The 24896-nt window shown below is 45.2% G+C and overlaps 1 protein-coding gene across 1 annotated transcript; it reads right to left on the bottom strand.

Moving 5' to 3' along the window:
• Window positions 1–1949: 1949 nt before the first annotated feature.
• On the bottom strand, window positions 1950–22949 carry TNFAIP6 (TNF alpha induced protein 6). The gene is made up of 6 exons (XM_054277614.1): window positions 22638–22949; window positions 10355–10492; window positions 8958–9119; window positions 4223–4451; window positions 3280–3320; window positions 1950–2992 (listed from the first exon to the last, which is right to left on the bottom strand). The coding sequence occupies exons 1-6, from the start codon at window positions 22732–22734 to the stop codon at window positions 2838–2840; spliced, it is 822 nt and encodes a 273-aa protein (XP_054133589.1). The 5' UTR covers window positions 22735–22949; the 3' UTR covers window positions 1950–2837.
• Window positions 22950–24896: the final 1947 nt, after the last annotated feature.

The raw sequence follows: 24896 nt of genomic DNA, 5'->3' as shown, positions 1-24896 counted from the left end.
TGGGAAATCCCGAACCCCAAATTGGAAAGCCCTGGAGCTCCGGGCCATGGCTGAGGCTGGGTCACCTCCAGGGCTTCCCTGTGCCACCAGACATGCCCAGCGGGACTGGATCTCCTGGGTTTCTTCCCCCAAAAATTATCCCTTGAGGATTCCAAGTGTTCCCTGATTCTCATCCCTGTCCATCCAACACCTCTCTCTTCCCAGTTAAAGAAACAACAACAAAAACCCCGCGCCGAGGTCATAAATAAAATATTGACATTCTCATTCTCCCCGTGCTTTCCTTATTCTCTTCCCTATGGACGAGCGCTGTGGCTGATCCTGGAAAATGGGAATTCTGTGGTACAGCGGGCGCTGTGAACACAAGGTGGCAGGATTAAAAAGCACATTTTAAATAGTTACATCCCAGAAATGTGGTGATACCAAACTCGTTTCGTGGAGCACGAATAACGTGTTGGAAGTAACCGGGAGAGCAGCTGCAATGTTCTTCAGTACTGCGAAATTATATTCCCAGTGAAATGACAATAGAAGCTCAGAAATGAAATAAATTAGAAGAAATAAAGCAAAAATGGGGCTAATTAGCTTAAGATCTTCCTTGTGCAAAACTATGGGGATTGGGGAAGGAATTCCAAGTGAGTCAGAGATGGGAGCGCTGAGGTTTTTAGATTCTGTGGTTTATTTTTCTTCTACACAGGCAGGAATGGTGAATTTGGTTCACAGCTTCATTGCATGGCCCAGAAAGTCCCAAGACCCTCAGTCACAAGACTTTTAAAGGATCTATTGACCAATAAAGCACTGCCAAAAAGGATATTTATGGTTTTGACCTAATCTTTAAATATTTCATCTTATGGACTCATGTGCGAGCTTTCTTAGCCATCACGTTATGGCACACAAACCCACAGTGCTGCATCCTGAACTCCTTGTTCACCTCTGGAACTACTTTTGTTTTTTCTATATCTTAAACTCTAAAACTCTGAACTTTCCTCTTCCTACCTTATTATGTCTTTGCTTTAAACTATAAATCCACATTCTCACTTCTAGCACCTGAGTTTGGGAGCCTTTTCCAAGGTCTCACACCAAATCCTGGTTTGAATTCTAACCTTTGGCCCAAAGTTCTGAGAGTTCCTGCATTTCACGTTCCAACACAAAACCATTCCTGATGAATTCAGGTGATGAGGAATAAAAATGCTGCAAACAAAATGGAATTCACAGGAAAATTCTTAGTGGGCATCAGATTTCAGCAGAGCTGGCGTCAAGAAAACACTCAGAAACAAAATTTATTCTTTAAATTAATAAAATTAATTACATTTGCAAGAAACAAAAATAACTCACTGCAAACTTGGTGGGATTAGACCAGAGGTAGCTTTAATGCTGCTTCAGGTAAAAACATTTGGAGAAGGATTTAAAATCAGCAATTTCAACTAGAACAGTCTTAAAATATTTAAATTCAGCAATTTCAACTACAACAGTCTGAAAGGATTTTAAATTCATAGAGCAGTCTTAAAGGATTCAAATTCAGCAATTCCAACTAGAACAGTCTGAAAGGAATTAAATTCAGCAATTTCAACTCGAAGTCTTAAAGGATTTTAAGTTCAACAATTTCAACTAGAACAGTCTTAAAGGATTTTAAACTCAGCAATTTAAACTAGAACAGTCTGAAAGGATTTTAAATTCATAGAACAGTCTGAATGGATTTTAAATTCAGCCATTTCAACTAGAACAGTCTAAAAGGATTTTAAATTCATAGAACAGTCTGAAAGGATTTTAAACTCAGCAATTTAAACTAGAACAGTCTGAAAGTATTTTAAATCCAGTAATTTAAACTAGAACAGTCTGAAAGGATTTTAAATTCATAGAACAGTCTGAATGGATTTTAAATTCAGCCATTTCAACTAGAACAGTCTGAAAGGATTTTAAGTTCAATAATTTAAACTAGAACAGTCTTAAAGGATTTTAAATTCAATAATTTCAACTAGGACAGTCTTAAAGGATTTTAAATTCAGTAATTTAAACTAGAACACTCTGAAATTATTTTAAATCCAGTACTTTAAACTAGAACGGTCTCAAACCCATGTAAACAAGGTCCAGCACCTCGGTGGTGTCTTCTGAACGTGCTTGGTGAGAAGTTCCTCCTGCTGCTTCCTCTCAGCACTTTTATTCTCTTTACCAAGTCATTCCTTTAATTCTTTTGGAAGGACTTCATTCTCTGGATGAGGAAACCCTGACAGAACCCATGGATGTGACAGGAAAATGGAAGTGTGGATCCAGCTGATCCTGTGCTCTCTGTGCTGCTTCCCAATCTTCACCTGGTGGCTGCCAGGCCATCCACAAGATGAATTTTTGTCTTAAAAATAACCTTACACTGAAGGCCCTTCCAGTTCAAGAAGACCAGTTAATTAAAAAAAATAATAATGTGTAGAGAACAGGGAAAAAAAAGCAACAGTCTAAAAAATAAATATGTGGGAATCAAGGGAAATAAGGAGAGAAGAGCCTGTTAAGTTTTAAAATAATCAGGACAGACACACAAAAAGTTTGTTCAAGTGGTGCCAGAAATGAGGAAAAGGAGCAGTTTATATAGAAAAAAATAAATTTAAAGTCTTTGGTAGCAATGAATTCTTTGATTTTTACAGTACTTGTATTCTAAAAATAATTCTCTATTATCCATGTAAGTATATTTTATAATTTATTCCCTAGTGTAGTTTATTACAAAACATAGAAAAGGCAAGGAGAAAAATTCAGAAAGAGAAATGAAAAAATCTCAGATGAAAAAAAAGTCAGAAAAAATCTGAATTTTTTTTCAGTGTTCAGTCCAGAGCCCCTTTCTGTGCCTGGAGTTCTGCTCACATAATCCCAAATTTCCCAGCCTGGAAGGTGTTTTTGCCCTGTGCTGAGGCATTTTTGGCTGGGGCAGGCGTGTCCAGGGCGGAATAGCGGATCTGGAACCCCCCTGCAGTCACTGAGCCGTCCGTCAGGAACTTCAGCGTCATCACGTTCCCTGCGCAGGAAAAATCAAATTTTATGGGCTTGGGAGCAGAAAAATGGGGGGTTTCACATGCATTTTGGGGGTTTTAAATTGTTTTCACATTTATTTTGCTTTTTTCAGAAATATTTTGGGCAGTTTTAATTTTCTTTATTTAATTAATTATTTTTTAAACTATTTAAAAAAATTTAATTAATTTCAGGGTTTTTTTTCCCAGATATATTTTGGGCATTTACTTTTTGTCACATATATTTTGGGTTTTACGTTTTTCTCAATTCCCACAAAGAGTGCAAATAATTTACCTGTGCTAATGATGTCATCTGGCAACTCATCTCCACAAAATCTGGGAAAATAGGAAATGCTGATGATTAAAGTATGTAATATACTATAGTATATATCATATATAGTATATCATGTACTATAGTATATATACAATATAATACGTAATCTATGATATATAATATATAATATATAATATATGATATATTATATATTATAGTATATAGTATATCGTATATAGTATATAGTATATAGTATATATAATGTATAGTATTCTATAATATATTGTATCATTAATAATATAGTGATAATAATATAATGCTATAGATATAGCATTAATAATTATTGTATATTGTAATATATAGTATAGATTATATAAATACTATATATAGTATATTTATTATACTATATAATATGTACTATAATATATAGTATATGATATTATTATATTTTATATATTATTATTAATAATATAGTAATAATAATATAATAATTATATAATACTACTAATATAGCATTAATAATTGTTGTATATTGTAATATACAGTATATATAGTATATACTATATATAATATATAGTATACTATAATATACTATATATTATATAGTATATGACATACATACTATAGTATACAATATACTATATACTTTATACCATAAATGTGACAGACAATATATATAATATATACTATATACTATATACTATATACTATATACTATATACTATATAATATATAATATATAATATATAATATATAATATATGATATATATTATATATTATATATTATATATAATATATAATATATAATGCATGAGATTGAGATATGAGATATGAGATATGATATTTTATATGTTATATGTTTTACATTTATCATGTAAATGTTAAAATTTATAATTAATAAACAGCATTCTTCTGAAGGGGGGTACAAATTTACCATAAATCTGCATATCAAATGTGCTTTACCTGCCCACAAATCCATTGACATCGTCGTAGCTGTCGTAGACCTCCAGGAAGTCACCCTGGCAGGCAATGTCATCCTCCACGTCGAACTCCAGGAACTGCAGGTGGATCCTCTGCCCGTACCTGACCCGGATGTGCCAGTAGCACACCTGGTTGTTCTCGTACTCGTTCGGGTAGCCCGGCGACTTGAAAACATATTTGGAATCTGTGAAGACTCCACCACACTCTTTTCCTAAGGGGGAGGTAAAAGCAGGGAGAGTTGGTGTTTTAATTCTGGCCGTGGTTTGAATCTTCAGGCACTTGGAGCTGGAGGTGTCTAGGGAATCACACAGGGACATCCAGAGTGACAAGGATTCTTGTGGATGGGCTTAGCAGCTGCTCTGCAGGTTAAACAACTGAATTAGCAGAAGAAGAAATTGATAAAATATTAATTTATCTACAGCAAGGAAGAAAGCAAGGCTGTTAGCAGGGAAACTGATAAAATAGATACATAAGGGATATTTGCAGCCTTAGTGAGCAGCATTTGTGCCTTAAAAATTTGTTACTAATTCCTGCCAATTAATTATTGACATTAATTTTGTACCAATAAAACACAATTAGTTATTGCTTTGTCCATTGAATATAATGAGCTATTTGATGTAACTAATGACTTGGTGAATCCTATCACCATCTGTCAGAGGTGGAGCAGTTCTCTGCTGTCCATTGGGCAGTTTTTCTTTATCTCTCCTACAGCCAATCCTCCCTCAGGAGATCTCTTCTGTTCATGGGCCATTAATTATTAATTATCTTCTGTCCATGGGCCATTAATTATTAATTATCTTCTGTCCATGGCCAGTGAGTGTCCCTGCATGGCTGATCCAATTCCATCATCCCATGGGGAGATGCTCTGCCCAGGGGAGGAGCCAAGCATTCCTACCTGGATACAATCTGAGCTTTGGGACAGCACAGCAGCCTCTGCCCCCTGCATTGCCAGAGGAGCAGCTTTGTGCTGCCCTGCATTCCCAGAGGAGCAGCTTTGTGCTGCCCTGCATTGCAGAGGAGCAGCTTTGTGCTCCCTGCATTCCCAGAGGAGCAGCTTTGTGCTGCCCTGCATCCCCAGAGGAGCAGCTTTGTGCTGCCCTGCATTCCCAGAGGAGCAGCTTTGTGCTGCCCTGCATTCCCAGAGGAGCAGCTTTGTGCTGCCCTGCATTGCCAGAGGAGCAGCTTTGTGCTGCCCTGCATTGCAGAGGAGCAGCTTTGTGCTGCCCTGCATTCCCAGAGGAGCAGCTTTGTGCTGCCCTGCATTGCCAGAGGAGCAGCTTTGTGCTGCCCTGCATTGCAGAGGAGCAGCTTTGTGCTGCCCTGCATTCCCAGAGGAGCAGCTTTGTGCCCCCTGCATTCCCAGAGGAGCAGCTTTGTGCTGCCCTGCATTCCCAGAGGAGCAGCTTTGTGCTGCCCTGCATTCCCAGAGGAGCAGCTTTGTGCCCCCTGCATTGCCAGAGGAGCAGCTTTGTGCTGCCCTGCATTCCCACAGGAGCAGCTTTGTGCTGCCCTGCATTCCCAGAGGAGCAGCTTTGTGCTGCCCTGCATTCCCACAGGAGCAGCTTTGTGCCCCCTGCATTGCCAGAGGAGCAGCTTTGTGCTGCCCTGCATTGCCAGAGGAGCAGCTTTGTGCCCCCTGCATTGCCAGAGGAGCAGCTTTGTGCTGCCCTGCATTCCCAGAGGAGCAGCTTTGTGCCCCCTGCATCGCCAGAGGAGCAGCTTTGTGCTCCCTGCATTCCCAGAGGAGCAGCTTTGTGCTGCCCTGCATCCCCAGAGGAGCAGCTTTGTGCCCCCTGCATTGCCAGAGGAGCAGCTTTGTGCTGCCCTGCATTCCCAGAGGAGCAGCTTTGTGCTGCCCTGCATTCCCAGAGGAGCAGCTTTGTGCCCCCTGCATTCCCAGAGGAGCAGCTTTGTGCTGCCCTGCATTCCCAGAGGAGCAGCTTTGTGCCCCCTGCATTCCCACAGGAGCAGCTTTGTGCTGCCCTGCATTCCCAGAGGAGCAGCTTTGTGCTGCCCTGCATTCCCACAGGAGCAGCTTTCTGCTCCCTGCATTCCCAGAGGAGCCCAGGCCCATCTGCAGCAGCCCTGGAGCTGCAGAGGAAAACTCCCCCCTTGTGCAGGATCCCTGCTGCAGCAGAGCCACAGCTGGCACTGCAGGAGGGCTGAGCCCCCATGGGATGGGGCTGGGACACCGCCCTGACACACAGGGGACAGGGCATGGTCTGACTCTGTCAATGTTTTGTTTTCATTTGTACTATTATATTTGTATTTTTAATTTTCCTAGTAAAGAGCTGGTATTCCTATTCCCATATCATTGACTGAGAGCCCCCCTTAATTTCAAAATTACAATAATTCAGAGAGAGGGGGTTTACATTTCCCATTTCAGGGGAGGCTCCTGCCTTCCTTAGCAGACACCTGGCTTTTCAAACCTAGACACCCAGATTTTGGAAGGAGATATTTTGGAAGCAAGAGGCGTGATCCAAACCTCACTGAATTCACAGGAAAAGCTTTCATTGCCTTCAGTGGGTTTGGGGCCAGAGCTGTGTTTTATGTGAGAGGCTTTTGGGATTTCTGGCTCTCTCCAGCTTTACAGCTGTACTTGCACATCACACTGACACATTCATCCTTTCTTCTTCAAAAACCCCTTGCAAGCGTGTCTCAAACAAAAACCAGCTCGTGATCACAGCCCTGCTGTTGTACTGCTGCTGTTCCTGCTGCTCCACATTCCCTTTGGGATAACACCACTCCTGCTTTGATCCAGTGGCCATTTGGGCTTTGCCAGCTCCCTGCCAGGGGGGCTCACCAAACTGGGAATTCCTGCCTGAATTTAGGATTTATCCCCGTTTAGAGCTGGGGAGAGGGAGGTGCTGTGTCAGGGGATTCAGGGCACAGGAATTAGGAGCAATAAAATGGATTAATCCCATTGATCCCCTGAGTCTGTACAGTGTCCACAAGCCCAGAACTTCCCAGCTCAGCTCCTGGAGAGCTCAGGGGCTGCAACACAAGAAAGACTTGGAACTGCTGGAGAACCAGGAGCTGCTGCAGGGCTGGAGCCCCTCTGGAGCCAGCCTGGGAGAGCTGGGAATGTTCCCCTGGAGAAGGGAAGGCTCCAGGCAGAGCTCAGAGCCCCTGGCAGGGCCTGAAGGGGCTCCAGGAGAGCTGAGAGGGACTGGGGACAAGGGATGGAGGGACAGGAGCCAGGGAATGGCTCCCAGTGCCAGAGGGCAGGGATGGATGGGACATTGGGAACTGGGAATTCCTGGCTGGGCTGGGATTGCCAGAGCAGCTGTGGCTGCCCCGGATCCCTGGCAGTGCCCAAGGCCAGGCTGGAGCACCCTGGGACACTGGGAGGTGTCCCTGTGTCCCTGCCCATGGCAGGGGTGGCACTGGATGGGCTTTAAAGTCCCTTTTAACCCAGCCCATTCCATGATTCCATGATCACTGCTAGGTGGGATGAACACTTCCAACACCCCAACAATTCCCCAAGTTCCTCCTGCCCTCTTTGGCCTCCTGGAGCAGGGCACAGGCTCAGTTCTGTCAGGGATTTGTCCCTGTCCCCCCAGCTGCTCGTGTCCTGCCTGCTGACAGCCCAGCCAGCTCCACAGCCCCTGCACACCAATCCCTGCAGGGCTGCCGGCTCGTGGCTCTGCACTTTTGGCAGCTCTGCTTTCCTTTGGAGCTCTGACCAAACTGGACAGCAATTCCCCGTGGCCCAGAGCGGACAAAGGAACGGTCCCACGCCGAAATTCCGAGGGCAGGAGCGTCCCTGCAGCTCTGTGTGGAACATCTGGCAGGGCCCCCACCCCACAGAGCTATTTGGTGAACAAAACAAGCCCCAGCCCTGGGAGCACAAACAAAATGTGCACAGCTGTGCAGACGTCATGGCCCGGCCTGAGAGCCTGCCATGGGAGCAGCAGCAGGGCCAGGCTGAGCTTTGCTGCCCTGCCTGTGCCACCTGTGCCTGTCCCTGCTGGCTGGAGGGACACCAGGAATGCTCTGCTGGGGCTCTTGTCAGTCCTGCTGGAACTCTGGTCTGGAACTGGCGGGAGTTTCTCTCAGAGAATCACAGAGTTACAGGACGGTTTGGATGGAAAGGGACATTAAAACTCATCCCATCCCACCCCTGCCATGGCAGGGACATCTCCCACTGTGCCAGGCTGCTCCAAGCCCCGTCCAGCCTGCCCTGGGACACTGCCAGGGATCCAGGGGCACCCTGTGCCAGGCCCTCCTTCCCACCCTGCCGGGGAACAATTCCTGCTTAGGAATTCCCCCCAGTTCCTCCCATGGATAATCCTCCTAAGAATGCCAGTCCCAGGCAGGGCATTCATTTTCAGAGCTGTTCCATCTCAGACCAAAAAAAAAGGTTTAACCTTAAATTTACCCTGTTGCAGGCAGAATACCTCAGATTACGGGCAGAAAGCCCTTAGATTATACAGATAAATTTTGGATTAAATGCAAAAGAGGACAGAAAAGGACAGAAGGACAGCCCCATGATTGCTCAATCCTCCTAAGAATGCCAGTCCCAGGCAGGGCATTCATTTTCAGAGCTGTTCCATTTCAGACCAAAAAAAAAGAAGGTTTAACCCTAAATTTACCCTGTTTTGGGCAGAATCCTCAGATTACAGGCAGAAAGCCCTCAGATTATTCAGATAAATTTTGGACTAAATGCAAAAGAGGACAGAAGAGGACAGAAGGACAGCCCTGTGGTTCTCCTCACCGTTGGGGTTGTAGCAGTAGGCGTCCCACCTCTCGCTCCTGTTGAGGCGAATCCCATAATCAACAATCCCAGTCTTGCCAAAGCCACAGTTGGCTCCAGCTTTCACTATGGGATAGCCAACTCTGCCCTTGGCCATCCAGCCAGCAGCACACACGTGGAAACCTGCAGCAAAGGAGGCAGAAAATGGTCAGAACTGGGCTGCGCTTATTGCACCAAGTCTCACTCAAAGGCCTGGCTGTGATGGGCCTGATGGAAATTGAGCTAAAGGGGAGAACAGGATGTTGAGAGGATAATTTTAAATGCAGAGGGCAAAACTGAATTGTGTTCTCCACAATGTGATTACTGGTTCCTCATCTGAAACCCCAAATCAAATGCAGATGGACTGTACAGTCAGGTTTAAGTGCTCTACCAGCACTTGTAATCAAATTAGCCATTGGATGAGTTTTCCAAGGGTGTTTTCTGTTTCCCTTTTGAAGTCAGACAAATTTACTCAATCCCATCTCAAGGGTTCTCAGCATTAAGTTCTAAAAATAAATAAAATACTACAGACGGCTAAAATCCCCAAGCATTTGCTTAAAACACTTCCAATTTAAATTTAAATACCTGAAATGCCTCGGGGATTTCTTGCCAAACAAAAAGATCCCCTTAATGCATTTTGTGGCTGAGAACTCAGCACCAATAGCCAAAGAATGCAATGTTGTAGAGACCCATCCAGTGTTTTCATGGAGAGGAGCTGGAACATATTTGTGGCATCTCAGGGCTCAGAGCTCCTCAGAAGAAACAAAAGTGCCCTTTTCACATGTGCTGCTGCTGGGAGCCAGCTCCTGACTCAACAGCAGAGTGAAAAAATGTCTGGAGTGGAGGATATTTTCCATTGTTTTCCCAGTGCTCTGAATGAATGAAGAACTTCTTAGGAATCAGCTGGAAATGCAGGGGAGCTCTCACTCAGCTCCACTTTTCACTCCAAGCACAGAACTCATTCCCTTGCAGACAAAATATCCTGATGGAAATAAAAGTGGTTGGAGCAGGTCCAGAGGAGGTCAGGGAGATGCTCCCAGGGCTGGAGCCAGCCTGGGAGAGCTGGGAATGCTCCCCTGGAGAAGGGAAGGCTCCAGGCAGAGCTCAGAGCCCCTGGCAGGGCCTGAAGGGGCTCCAGGAGAGCTGAGAGGGACTGGGGACAAGGGATGGAGGGACAGGAGCCAGGGAATGGCTCCCAGTGCCAGAGGGCAGGGATGGATGGGACATTGGGAATTCCTGGCAGGGAGGGTGGGGACACCCTGGCACTCCTCCTGCTCCTTACCAAAAACCCTGTGGAGTTTCCAAAGAGCCCCAGAGCTCGGGACAGAAATGACAACACCCACCCAGCCCCCTCAGAAGGAGCCCTGTGTTTTCCAGACCTATTTTCCGGGCTGCCTCCAGCTGCTGCAGTGTGGCCAGGTGTCCTCCCTCGTACTCGCACACGGCCTTGGCCTCGGCGAAGGTCAGCCGGTACTTGCCCGAGCGCGCCTCGCGGTGGTACACGCCGGCCGCCCGCTCTGCGGGGACACGGACGGGGACACAGCGTCAGCTCTCACCTCTGCCACACAATCACACAACCACAGAGAATCACAGAGAATCACAGAATCACAGAATCACACACAATCAGAGAATCACACAATCACAGAATCACACACAATCAGAGAATCACACACAATCATACAATCACAGAATCACACAATCACAGAGAATCACAAAGAATCACAGAATCACACAATCACAGAATCACAGAATCACACAGAATCACAGAATCACACAGAATCACAGAGAATCACAGAGAATCACACAGAATCACAGAACCGCACAATCACAGAATCACACAGAATCGCACAGAATCACACAGAATCACACAGAATCACAGAATCACAGAATCACACAGAATCACACAGAATCACAGAATCGCACAATCACAGAATCACACAGAATCACACAATCATACAGAATCACACAATCACAGAATCATAGAGAATCACAGAGAATCACAGAATCACACAGAATCACAGAATCACAGAATCACACAGAATCACACAGAATCACACAGAATCACAGAATCACACAATCACAGAATCATAGAGAATCACACAATCACAGAATCACACAGAATCACAGAATCACAGAGAATCACAGAGAATCCCAGAGAATCACAGAATCACACAGAATCACAGAATCACACAGTCACAGACTCCCAGAATCACAGAGAATCACACAATCCCACACAATCCCACACAGTCCCACAATCCCACAGAATCACAGAATCACACAGAATCACAGAATCCCAGAGAATCACACAATTACAGAAAGATGAGGTTGGAAGAGACCTCTAAGATCATTGAGTCCGACCCGTGCCCCAACACCTCAACTATAGCACCAAGTGCCATGTCCAGTCTTTTTAAAATTTAAACACATCCAGAGATGGTGATTCCACCACCTCCCTGGGAAGAGCATTCCAGTGCTTTGTTATTCTTTCAGTGAAAAACTTCTTCTTAATATCCATGTCACTGTAGAGCGTGACAGCACAAAGCATCAAGGCTCCATCAGAAGGGTGCATAAGAGGGGTTTGTTATAGCAATCTGTTGCTTTTATAGTTTTCCAAGATATTTACATTCACTCAACATACACATTCACTGCCCACTGGTTATAGGAAATAAACAAAGTTCTCAGTAGGTGAACAAGGATCCATGTCACTCTGTGAGCCAGCTGGAGTCCATATCTCTTAACTTTCTCTCCTTCATCACCTCTCCATGGTGACAACCTTGGTGTCTTCCTCAGCAGAGATGGGGCTTCCCTTTATCTTCAGGAGGCCTTGCTGGCTCACAAGAACAGCACAGAATGCCTTTCCTACAATCCAACCTCTGCCTTCCCTGACATAGCTGGAAACTGTGTCCTCTGGTTCTGTCAGAGACCAACCCCACCTGTCCACAGCCTCCCTTCAGGAAGGTACAGAGAGCAATAAGGTCACCCCTGAGCCTCCTCTTCTCCAGGCTAAACAGCCCCAGCTCCCTCAAACCTTCCTCACAGGGCTTGTGTTCCAAGCCCCTCACCAGCCTTGTGGCCCTCCTCTGGACGCACTCAGTATTTTCTGAAAAAAAAATATTTTTCTGAAAAATCCTCTTTGCCCAGGATTTTCTCCTGGGAAGCTGAGAAGCCTCAGAGAGGAATGAAAACAATAATTATCTGATTGCTTCTCCTGTGTTTTGCTGCTTTGGAATGCGATTTAGACATTCTTTACCAACAGGTGAATGTTTGATTGGTTCCATGTGAATTGTTTTTAATTAATGACCAATCATAGCCAGCTGTGAGTGACTCTCTGAGGAGTCACGGGTTTTTTTATGATTCATTCTTTTCTACCCTTCTGATGCATCCTTTCTCTTTAGTGTAGTTTTAGTATAGCAATATAGTATAATATTGTGTAATATTATATAGTATAATATAATATTGTATAATAGAGTACAGTATAGTTAATATAGTATAGTATATCAGCCTTCTGAGAACTTTACTACTATGTCTAAGCTAATCAACAACAGAAATAAAAACTACATCTTTGTAACAAAGTTACTTTAGCATTATACATATACAATCTATTTTAATATTTGCAAAAAGACAATATTTTAATATTTTAAAGTCAATATTTTAATTTCTCCTGTATCTATAACACAGGTGAAGAGGAAATGTTCACCTGTGCCGCCCAGGGAGCATCAGGAAAGCTCAGCCCTGCAAACCCCACAGGGATGTGTGTGACAGCCACAGGGGTGTGTGAGACCTAAAGGGGTGGATGTGTGTGATGCCATAGGATTTTAGCTTTTATATTTTTCATGTATTTGTAATACTGCTGTTCTTTAGTGTAGAACTCCAGACTCCATGTCCTGTGTCAGCTGCTGTTCTCCCATTTTGTCAAACAAACAATTCCTCTCCAGGCCTGGAGATCGAGGACACCTCACTGCCTCAGGCCCTGAGAGATGGAAACAAAAGGGAGTTGGGGGCAGCAAACTTGGGGTAAATGACTTCATTACCTGAAGCTGGAATTGGGAGATTCAACCCCAACATGCAAATGGACCAAACTTATAAAAGTCTGAAACCTGTGACCAGTTGACCATTTTGAGTTGTCCATTTTGAGCCCCAGGGGCTTTGTCTGCCTTAAATGTACCTGAAGGCCCTTCAATAAATAAACTGCTTCTTATTCCCTTAATTCTGTCTGGCCTCTGTTTTTAGGTAGCCCAAAAAGGGATTTGTGTGACCCATAGGGGTGTGTGTGACCCCCAAAGGGATGTGTGTGACCCAAAGGGATGTGTGTGACCCACAGGGGTGTGTGTGACCCAAAGGGATGTGTGTGACCCATAGGGGTGTGTGTGACCCCCAGAGGGATGTGTGTGACCCATAGGGGTGTGTGTGACCCCCAAAGGGATGTGTGACCCCCACAGGGATGTGTGTGACCCAAAGGGGTGTGTGTGACCCATAGGGGTGTGTGTGACCCAAAGGGATGTGTGTGACCCACAGGGGTGTGTGTGACCCATAGGGATGTGTGTGACCCCCAAAGGGATGTGTGTGACCCATAGGGATGTGTGTGACCCATAGGGATGTGTGTGACCCATAGGGATGTGTGTGACCCAAAGGGATGTGTGTGACCCATAGGGATGTGTGTGACCCACAGGGGTGTGTGTGACCCAAAGGGATGTGTGTGACCCACAGGGGTGTGTGTGACCCAAAGGGATGTGTGTGACCCATAGGGGTGTGTGTGACCCCCAGAGGGATGTGTGTGACCCATAGGGGTGTGTGTGACCCCCAAAGGGATGTGTGACCCCCACAGGGATGTGTGTGACCCAAAGGGGTGTGTGTGACCCCCAAAGGGATGTGTGTGACCCATAGGGATGTGTGTGACCCCCAAAGGGATGTGTGTGACCCAAAGGGATGTGTGTGACCCATAGGGATGTGTGTGACCCCCAAAGGGATGTGTGTGACCCAAAGGGATGTGTGTGACCCCCATAGGGATGTGTGTGACCCATAGGGATGTGTGTGACCCCCATAGGGGTGTGTGTGACCCATAGGGATGTGTGTGACCCATAGGGGTGTGTGTGACCCCCAAAGGGATGTGTGTGACACCCAAAGGGATGTGTGTGACCCACAGGGATGTGTGTGACTCCCACAGGGATGTGTGTGACCCCCAGAGGGATGTGTGTGACACCCAAAGGGGTGTGTGTGACCCATAGGGATGTGTGTGACCCCCAGAGGGATGTGTGTGACCCACAGGGGTGTGTGTGACCCACAGGGATGTGTGTGACCCACAGGGGTGTGTGTGACCCATAGGGATGTGTGTGACCCAAAGGGATGTGTGTGACCCATAGGGATGTGTGTGACCCACAAGGGTGTGTGTGACACCCAAAGTCAGGATTTGGGGTGGAAGAAGTTTAGGCCAGAGCCAGTGAGAGCTTGGAGGGTTTGTGAAGAACAGCAAATCAACAAGAGCTCCCCTGGGATGCTGCAGGGGCAGAGCTTTGGGGACAGTTTGGGGCCAGCACCCCCAGCCCTGTGTGCCCTGCCTGGCCCAGGGGAATCCTCCTGGATCCCTCTCACAGCATCCTCCTGGCTGCAGCTCCCACAGCCTCTGCAAGATGAATCAGAGCTTTGTTTGGAATCTCCAGAGAAGTGAAATCACAGCTACTTGGAGAGAGGAGAGGCAGGAATGAAAGGGGGGAAAATGTCAAATAAAAATATCTGAGCGTGTGTCACCGAGGGCAGGACCAGAACAATTGCTGGCTGACATTTCTGCTGCACGGAAAATTAAAGCAATTTCTTCATTATTTTTTACTTTGCCACGGCAATGCCGAAACAAAACAGCTTTCCAAGGAAACCTAGAAACTGCCAGGGCTGCTGCGAGTTTTACAATCTTTGCATGTTGAGCTTGTCTGGTGCCATATGTATGGAAATCTGTCTCAGCAGCAAGCTGCATGTCTCATCTGAGGGGTTTTTTGTTTAGGTCTCACTTCTATTTAGCAGAATCTGAGAGGAAATAAGGAAAGCAGGATTTTTACAGCAGTTATTTGCAGCATAAAAATAAAGAATGTGTTTTCTAGGGACACGCTTGGGGTCGGTGATTTTGGCTGGGTTAGGGGAGGGTTTTAAAAAAGCCTCTGAATTGTGGTTGGGAATGGTGAGAGCCCTTAATAGACAGAGGATGATGTTTGCCAGGGTGGGTTTTGTGCCCAAATAAATAAATTATGTTGCTGATATCAGCCTGAGGAGAGGGAGAGCCTCCCTCTGCAGCATCCCTGGGAATATCACTGCCATGGGATAACAGATCCTGAACGGAAAAACCTTCCTGAAGGAGCCTAACAACTCACAGCTGGGGGATTGTGGCATGTTCTGGTATTAAACTCCTTTTTAATTAAGAATTTATTCATAGGAATTCATTCACGAGGCCTGATTTTTAAATATACTGTGAAAGGGAGTAGCATCCTTCACTAAAGATGGATCTTTGCATGGATAATTCAATTTTACACAACAGGTCATGGACAGGGAGCCAAGGATCTCCAATTCTTGATGCTCAGAAAATGCCTTGGGAAGGTGAGGAACCACTGTTCCCATGCCTCCACCAGGATCCAAAGATGATTTGGGATGATCCCATAAATGTGCCTGCTACAGCTTTAAAATATCTTTTGGGATTGGCCAAACACCCACTGGCACTCCATTTAAACAGGTGGAAAATGGTTTTTTGGGGGCTGTGTTGGACAAACATTTGGTATCTAAACCTGAAGCATTAACCAAAGTCACCCAAACATTTGGTTTAGGTTGGCAAATTGGGAAATCTGCACGGCTCAGAGCAAGCAAAGCAAAAAAGCAGAAGCATAACTTTTGATTTATTCACAGGAAGTATTAGTTTTCAGTCAGTCAGCAGTCTGTCATGGCTGAGCCCATGAGAAATCAAGATAAATCAGCTCAGTGTGTGTGTGCAGGGCTGGGAATGTGGGGTTGGGAATCCCCGAGTCCCCCAGGAGCCAGCTCAGAGCTGGGCCTGCCTGCAGGCTCTGCAAATATTTTCATTTTTATTTCTATTGTAAATTTGTATTTACAGGTGCAGATGATAAAAAGCTGATAGTTTGCTCGATGTATAAATTATGCTTTTACTCTTGCTTGTTGGATTATGCCCTTTTCTCATTTTCTGACTCAGAGGCATTTAAAAAACTTTTATCCTGTTTTTAGTCTCATGAGAAGGGTGAGACAACACAGATGTTATAACTCACGTAATTACAAGCTAACCATTTTTAATTACAATACACTATAAACGTAATTTAATTTTCTATAAATCCATTTCCCACGTTTCTCAGATGACAATTTAAAGAGTTGGGATGATTTTTTTCCCATGTTTGCTGTGTTTATCAGAGTGGGGAAGGATCTGCAGAAGGCAGCAAGAAATGGTCCTGGAAGTGTCTGAGGCACAGAAAATTGTGTTGATTTTCTTAGAGAATTCAACACATTGAAGATTTTAAAGCACGGTGTGAGGGACAAGGACTGGGAACAAAAGTTCTGAAGAATTTCTGAAAGTTTTCAATTTTTTTAAAAACTTTTTTAAAGTTTTAAATTTTGCAAGAGTTTGTTCTCAATTCTGGGCATGAAAAGCATCAATCGTTGGCCTGGAAGCCTGAAATGCCCATTATTGATCCTTGCAGAGCCCAGGGAAGGGGATTGGAAACCACTGATTGTATTCCCTGAGCTCTCAGAGCTGCCACTGAGATCTCACCATTTTCAGTTGGGTTTTTTTCACCTGGCAGTGTTATTTCCAGATCTTATCACTCTAAAGGTATCTCCCCACACTTACTGCTGGAATTTTTTCAGGTTTTCCAGAATATTGCTGTTGGTTGCTGAGAATTTCAGATTTTCTTTGCTGGGAATTTCAGATTTCTGTGCTGGCAGGCACTGACCCCCAGCAGAACACTGCACTGACCTGAGGCCGTGGAGAAGCTTCCAGAATGGGATGATGGAACTGGGATTGTGGGTGTGGAGTTTGGATAGAAGTGTGTGATAGCACAGGCTGGGAAACTCAGAGTTTAAGGGTTTAGAATAGAGAAATGTATACAGAGCAAGGTGGAGGGTTTAGGGCAGAGGCTGCTCCTTCTTTACCTTCCCCTCCATGGGTTTGGGTGGTTTTGTGTAATTGGATAAAAAGTCCCCATTGCAGGCCATGAGTGATTGGTTTTTGGGTTAAACTGAAAATAATTGAGGTGTCATTTCTTAATTGGACAGTTTATCCTTAAAAAGCCTTGTAGAGAGAGACACAGCTCCATTTTTAGTGTGTCAGAGTGAAGTGCTGCAGAGCTCAGGGTTTGTGAGACTGTGACAGAGATAAGAACCGATAAACACCTGAGTCCCAACAAGAAATCCCATCTCATCCATTTAATCCTGACCTAGGCAGAAAATAAGTAAAGAATGGACATATTGCTGGGGAGGTTCAGTCCTTCAAGAGTCTGCAAGGCTGAATGCAGCAGCAGCAGCTCCACCCTGTGAGGAGTAACCAGCCTCCATCCCTTTTATTCCTCTGCAACATGGCAAAACAGCCTCGGGAAAACAGACCACACACATCCTGCCCCAGCTCTGGGTGTCCCAGTCAGTGACACTGACAGAAAATCCCAATTAACTGTGGGATCTTGCTCTGGCAATATTCCCCCCTCTCCCTCCTTAATTCCACTGTGCAGGGAGATAAACTCAGCATCAGCCACGGAGCTGGGTCAGAGCAGGGTTAACTCCTCATTTCCATATTTATGGCTCTGGAAGCGCTCCCATGCCCACACTGACAGGAATTGCTGTTCATGGAGGTGGGCCCTGAGGATGAACCTGCAGGAAATGTTGATTTTTCTGGCAAGCACAAGCACGTGCCACAAGGCCATGGGTCACACTTCCCAAAATGCCTCCTTGGAGCCCAGGGACAGCAGGATCCTGCCAGGACAGGGACCCTCAGCTCACCCACAGCAGCAGGAAAGGGTGAAGTGCAGCCAGCCTCTGCTGCACAAACACAGGCAGCACGAAATTTGGCCAATAAACGACCTGAAATATGCACGAGACCCGTGCTAAATGCTAAATAAAGAGGAATATTTCACTTTTAAGCAGAGGGTGGCCACGCAGAGCTCCTGGCAGGGGCCTCTGCTGCTCAGAGAGCTTCACCAAACGGGGCTGGTGCAGCTCCTAAACCCTCCTGAGACAGGGAGTGGGATGGGAAAGGAATTGGAATTGTGAGCAGAGGGCAGCAGCTGGCCTGGAAAACCCCACAGCGCTGAGAACTGGCGCTGGGATGAGCCCAGGAGCAAATCTGGGCAATAAACCCCTCTCACAACGGGCTGGGGGCAAAAAGGAGCAGCACCAAAGTTCCAAGGGCACCAGGAATACATCCCCAAGGAGGTGACAGGGGCAGCAGCTCTGCCTGAGGAGCAAGAGGGGCTTTGGGACAAGGAAAAAGGTAAAAGGAAAAAGGTGAAAGGTAAAAGGAGCGTTTCCAGAGTCACGGCAATTCAAGATTTTATATGATTTTTATATATATATATATATAAACATAAATAAAAAGCATTATATATATAAAAATATTTTAATGTCTTTGTATATTTATAATGTCTATTATATACATCATGTTATATATATTATATATTAGATATATAAATATACATAATTATATATTAATATATACTCATGTATAGATAATATATAATATATAATTATGTGTATATATGAAATATATAAAATAATGTATATAAATTATTTATATATTTATTATATATTTTATATATATGAATGCTACGGGTTTAAGGAGGAAAAAGGTAAAATGGAAATTTTCCTGAATTTTGGGTTTGGTTCTTTAGCAGAAGAGGAGAAAAGCAAAGCTCAGATGTCACTGTGCATCCCCAGCTTTTATTCCACTGATGCTCGAGCACAGTGAGGCTGAGATTGGGGTGACTCCTTTTACTATTCAAGTTATTTTATTTTAAATGCAAAGAAGCATGAACTGGATGGCTGTGAATTTGCCAATTTTATCTTCATTTATATACAGAGTCACTGAATTCCACTGGTGATTGAATTAACTGCACTCTGAGGTTCATTTCAGTAATGTTATTGCTGCACTTACACAAGATGCTGCATTTCTATTTTGGTTTGTTTACTTAGCAAAAGCCATCAGGTTTTTTACCCCCTGGTTTATTTTTATTTACTCTCCTGCTAAATGCTTGGAGGTGTAGCCAAACAGAATTTTATCATGCATTCCAATTAGCACACAGTTGCTCCATTTTAAGAATTTTAAAAGATTTGCCTTCAATTCATGAAACTGCTGAAATGATGGCTGTTATCCCAAATTTCTGACCAGCAGAGGTGGAGCCTGGAGCTGCCAGGCTGCTCTTTCCTGGAGCAGCCTCAGGAATTGTGAGGCACAACAGGCAGGGGGGAAAGAGGAGCCACTAAAAGAGCAATTTTCTTATCTCTTCCACACTCACTCCTCCCTCTGGGGGGACATCTGCTGATAACAGGCCATTGAATGTCACTGCAGGGCTGATAAAACATCTGCTGATAACAGCCACTGAATGTCCCTGCATGGCTGATAAGAACTGCAGCATCCCACTGGGAGATGTGAGCCCAGAGGGAGGAGCCAAGCATTCCTACCCGGATATAATCTGGAGATTCTGGAACACCAGCACGGCTTCTGCACTGGATTCCCCAGAGGAACAGCAGCTGCCTCTTCTTCCCCTGGATCTTCAGAGGGACACTGCACCTTTCTGCAGGATCCCTGCTGCAGCAGAGCCACCCCTGACACTGCAGGAGCTCTGCAGCCACAATTCCAATGGGATTCTCCAGGATCCCTGCTGCAGCAGAGCCACCCCTGACACTGCAGGAGCTCTGCAGCCACAATTCCAATGGGATTCTCCAGGATCCCTGCTGCAGCAGAGCCACCCCTGACACTGCAGGAGCTCTGCAGCCACAATTCCAATGGGATTCTCCAGGATCCCTGCTGCAGCAGAGCCACCCCTGACACTGCAGGAGCTCTGCAGCCACAATTCCAATGGGATTCTCCAGGATCCCTGCTGCAGCAGAGCCACCCCTGACACTGCAGGAGCTCTGCAGCCACAATTCCAATGGGATTCTCCAGGATCCCTGCTGCAGCAGAGCCACCCCTGACACTGCAGGAGCTCTGCAGCCACAATTCCAATGGGACTGCTGCCACCACCCTGACCCACAGGGTGTCAGGCTGTGCTCCGACTCTGGCAGTGTTGGTTTAGTTTACTCAATGCAATGAACCTCAGAGTGCAGTTAATTCAATCACCAGTGGAATTCAGAGACTCTGTATATAAATGAAGATAAATTTGGCAGATTCACAGCCATCCAGTTCATGCTTCTTTGCATTTAAAATAAAATAACTTGAATAGTAAAGGAAGTCACCCCAATCTCAGCCTCACTGTGCTCGAGCATCAGTGGAATAAAAGCTGGGGATGCACAGTGACATCTGAGCTTTGCTTTTCTCCTCTTCTGCTAAAGAACCAAACCCAAAATTCAGGAAAATTTACATTTTACCTTTTTCCTCCACAAACCCTTAGCATATCTATATATTATAGATATATTTTTTATATATATACATAATTGTTTATTTTATCTTTTTATTTTCTTCCCAATTAAAGAACTTCTTTGTTATTCCTTAATAACTTATATTACTTCTATATAACATATATATTATATATAACTTATATAACTCATATATATATATATATATATATATATATAAAACTTATATAACCATATATGTTTTTTATATATATATACACACACATAAAACTTATATAACCATATATAACTTATTGTTATTTCCTGCTCCCATGTTTTTGCCCGAGAGCCCCTAAATTTAAAATTTATAGCAATTCAGAGGGAGGGGGTTTACATTCTCCATTTCAGGGGAGGCTCCTGCCTTCCTTAGCAAGCACCTGCCTTTCCAAACCAAAAGAGCAGCCAAATGGAAAAGGATCCTTTCTGTGCCTCGTTTGTGCTCCTGGTGCTTTGCAGGCCCCTCTGAGAGGGGCTGGAGCCCCGTGGTGGTGGCTCATGAGACACCTGAGCACTGCCAGCTCCAGAGATTCCTGGAAATCCTCAGGGAAATCCACAGCACTCAGTGGGGATGGGGGATTTGGAAGCATTTGTCTGGAAAACAGAGCACTCGGTGCGTGCCTTGATTGTGGCATCCCCGGGCAGGCTCTGGGCTGAGTTAGCTCTCTGCTGCAATGGATAATTACAGTGAGCTATAAAAGAGCCCTCAGAGCTCTGGAGACCCTCTGGAGGTAGCAGAAACCTTCCCACAGCATTTTTGTCTTGCCCTTTTGAAACCTTCCCCAAACGACGCGAACAGCCCAAACATCCCCGTTTCTGCACTTTTCAGAGAGCCAGGAAATGTTATCACTGTTATTTCCACATCATTTAGCTTCACATGCAGGACCCCAGGCATGGGAAGTATGTTCATGCAGAAAGCAATTCATTCCTTTGGCAAATGTTTCTTTTCAGGCTCCTTTTCCCTCAAAACAAAGCTGCTGTTATTTAATGAATGCAGTTTTCACTTTACCTCCCGCTGCACGAAAATACATTCATATGAAACGTTCTATAATTACCTTTTTAAATAAATAAATAACTTTTGCTGCAGGAACATACATTCAGATGAAATGCTCTATAATTACCTTTTAAAATAAATAAATAACTTTTCCTACAGGAACTTACATTCAGATGAAATGCTCTATAATTACCTTTTTAAAGAAATAAATAACTTTTCCTGCAGAAACATACATTCAGATGAAACGTTTTAGAATTACCTTTTAGAATAAATAAATAAATAAATAAATAAATAACTTTTCCTTCAGGAAAATGCATTCAGATTATATATTTTATAATTACTTTTTAAAATAAATAACTTTTCCTGCAGGAACATACATTCAGATGAAATGTTCTATAATTACCTTTTAAAATAAATGAATAAATAAATGAATAAATAAATAAATAAATAAATAACTTTTCCTTCAGGAAAATGCATTCAGATTATATCTTTAATACTTATTTTTTTAAAATAAATAAATAACTTTTCCTGCAGGAACACACGTTCAGATGAAATGCTCTATAATTACCTTTTAAAAGAAATAAATAACTTTTCTTGCAAGAACATACATTCAGGTTATGTGTTCTATAATTACCTTTTAAAATAAATAAATAAATAAATAAATAAATAAATAAATAAATAAATAAATAGCTTTTCCTGCGGGAAAATACATTCCGATGAAATAAATAAATAAATACTTTTCCCGCACTTCCGTGAAAATGTAACGCATTAGTAAGCTTGTAGAAGGTGACAGCTGCTATTCAGATAACGCGATTTCAATGAATTTCAGTGCAGATAAACACTGGTGTCAATGCCCAGCTGAGTTTTGTGCTGCTGGGTGCTCATCCTCGCCCTGCTGGGCAGACACAGCGATGCTGCAGCCCAGGATGGGCGATGGAGGGGAGGTTTCTTACCCATCCTGGGCCGATGAAGGGGAGGTTTCTAACGCAGCCAGATGGAGCTGTGCAGCACTCCATCCTCCCCTGCTTGCCCTGCTGGGCAGACACAGCGGTGCTGCAGCCCAGGATGGGTGCTGAGGGGATGTTTCTTACCCAGCCAGATGGAGTTGTGCAGCACGCCATCCTTCCCGAGGCCCCAGGCTGCAGCCCGGTGCCAGAGCAGGGCAGAGAGCAGCAGCAGTGCGAGCATCCCGGGGCTGGCGGTGTCCTCTGTGCCTCTGCCGGCTGCGCTGCGCTGCCCCAGCCTCCCGCAACATCTGCGAGCCAGATCTTAAATACACAGCTCGGCTCTGAGGTCACGGGGCTGCTCCAATTGTGCTGCTGCGCTTCTTACCCAACCTCTGCGGTGGCTGCGGTGACTCACGGCTGGCTCTGCTCCTTCGCAGCCTGGCCAAGAATCCTTCCCGTCCCGTCCCATGCCGTCCCTCAGTGCTGCGGCACACGCAGACACTGCCCAGCCAAGCTCTGCTCCTTCCTCAGCGCTCGCTGCCTTCAAATCCCGCACAATGAAACCAGGAGCCAGCCTGTTCTGCTGGGAGCGCTCCACTCACACATTTACAGCAGCCACGGGATCCCACACACTCCCCCTCGTCCTCATTTCAACATTCTCTCCTTCAGGAGATCCCACACATCCCTCTAATCCCCACTGAAACATTCTCTCCTTCAGGAGATCCCACACATCCCTCAAATCCCCACTGAAACATTCCCTCCTTCAAGGGATCCCACACATCCCTCTAATCCCCATTGAAACACTCTCTCCTTCAAGGGATTCCACACACTCCCCCTAATCCTCATTCCCTCCTTCAGGAGATCCCGCACTCCCCCTCATCCCCAATTAAACATTCCCTCCTTCAAGAGATCTCCCACACTCCCTTGAATCCTCATTTCAACATTCACTCCTTCAAGGGATCCCACACACTCCCTCTGATCCCCATTTTAACTTTTCCTCCTTCAGGAGATCCTACCATACCTCTCATCCTCATTTCAACATTCCCTCCTTCACGAGATCCCACATATCCCCCTCATCCCCATTTCAACATTCTCTCATTCAAGGGATCCCACAAATCCCTCTCATCCTTATTTAATCCCATTTCCTCCTGAAACACCCTTGGAACCCCAAGAATTAGAGCTCCTGGGTTCTGTGAAAATGCATTTTTGTGTTAACTGTAAATAAATCAGTCTAAAGTTTGGGATGTTTCTCCCCTATCACCCTGTGTATAAAAATCAAACCTTTTGGTGCAACTCTACTCCTGGCAGCCTTTTTAAATCCAGCAATGCCCCCCTGCAGCTGCCATCAGGAATGGTTTTGGCTCTCCTTTTATAGAGAATTAGGGTTTATTTTCCTAGAGGACTCATTTTCTCAGTGGGTCTATTTTCACAGTGACCTGATCAATGAAAGGAGGCAGGAGAGAATATTTTCCATGTAATGTTTGAGTTCAGTTTCCCCACACAGGATCTGTAATCGCAAACCCCACTCCCTCACCAGAGCGAAGCTGCCAGTGTCAGAAGCAGCTGCTCTTTGTTCTGCGGTGGGAGCCCAGAGCTCCCCTCCAGAGCAGGGAGCAGGGGCTGATTCACAGGCTGACAGCTGCCTGCCTTCCTCCTGGCTGCCCCTGCCTCCTGCAGCTGCTCCTGCAGCCTGGGAGGGGGACGGGGCTGGAAAACGCTCTGGGCTCCACGCTCACGAGCAGCCCTTGGAAAGCTCTGCCCCTGGAAAACTCTGCCCTGCGGTTGTGGTAACACAGCTCCTGAGTCAGGGGCTGTGCACAGAGCTGTGCTCACCACCCGGCAAACACTCAGCAGGGTGGGATGGATGGAAAGGGAAGGGAAGGGTGGAGGTGTCTGTGCCCACTCAGATGAGTTGTGCCACTGAGCAAGGTTCCTCACCACCCCAGCCCTCGCGTGGTGGATGCTGAACTTCCAGGCCTGGTGCTTTATCTGTGCTTGTTTTCTGCTCTACACAATCCCAGGATCTCTGAGGTTGGAAAAACCCTCCAAGGTCAGAGTCCCAGCTGTGCCCATCCTCACCTTGTCCTGAGTGCCACCTCCAGAATTCCTGGGACACCTCCAGGGATGGGCACTGCAACCCTCCCTGGGCAGCCCCTGCCAAGGCCTGAGCACCCTTGCCAGGAAGAATTTTCCCCCAAGATGCAAAAATGGGACTTTAAGGGCTTCCAGGACTCCTTTTCTGTTGTTGGCCTGGGCACCCTTGCCAGGAAGAATTTTTCCCCCAAGATGCAAAAATGGGGCTCATTTTCAGGCTCCTTTCTGTTGAAGGGTTTGGAGCTGTGGGGGAACACAAAATGTTCCCTGCCAGAAGGGGCTGGGGCAGGGACACCTCTGTTGCTGGGG

The sequence above is a fragment of the Melozone crissalis genome, unplaced genomic scaffold (genome assembly GCF_028551555.1).
Source record: "Melozone crissalis strain CALT ecotype California unplaced genomic scaffold, PUWL_Pcris_2 ptg000023l_1, whole genome shotgun sequence".
Taxonomy (NCBI): domain Eukaryota; kingdom Metazoa; phylum Chordata; class Aves; order Passeriformes; family Passerellidae; genus Melozone; species Melozone crissalis.
The sequence above is the reverse complement of the archived record's forward strand: the minus strand, read 5'-3'. Positions and strand labels throughout refer to the sequence as shown.

Coding starts and splice junctions, on each gene's coding strand:
- TNFAIP6 (XM_054277614.1), bottom strand. CDS start 22,734: ATGCTCGCACTGCTGCTGCTCTCTGCCCTGCTCTGGCACCGGGCTGCA. Junction 10,493..22,637: donor GCACAACTCCATCTGGCTGG/GTAAGAAACATC, acceptor GTGTCCCCGCAG/AGCGGGCGGCCGGCGTGTAC. Junction 2,993..3,279: donor AGATGACATCATTAGCACAG/GTAAATTATTTG, acceptor TTTCCTGCGCAG/GGAACGTGATGACGCTGAAG.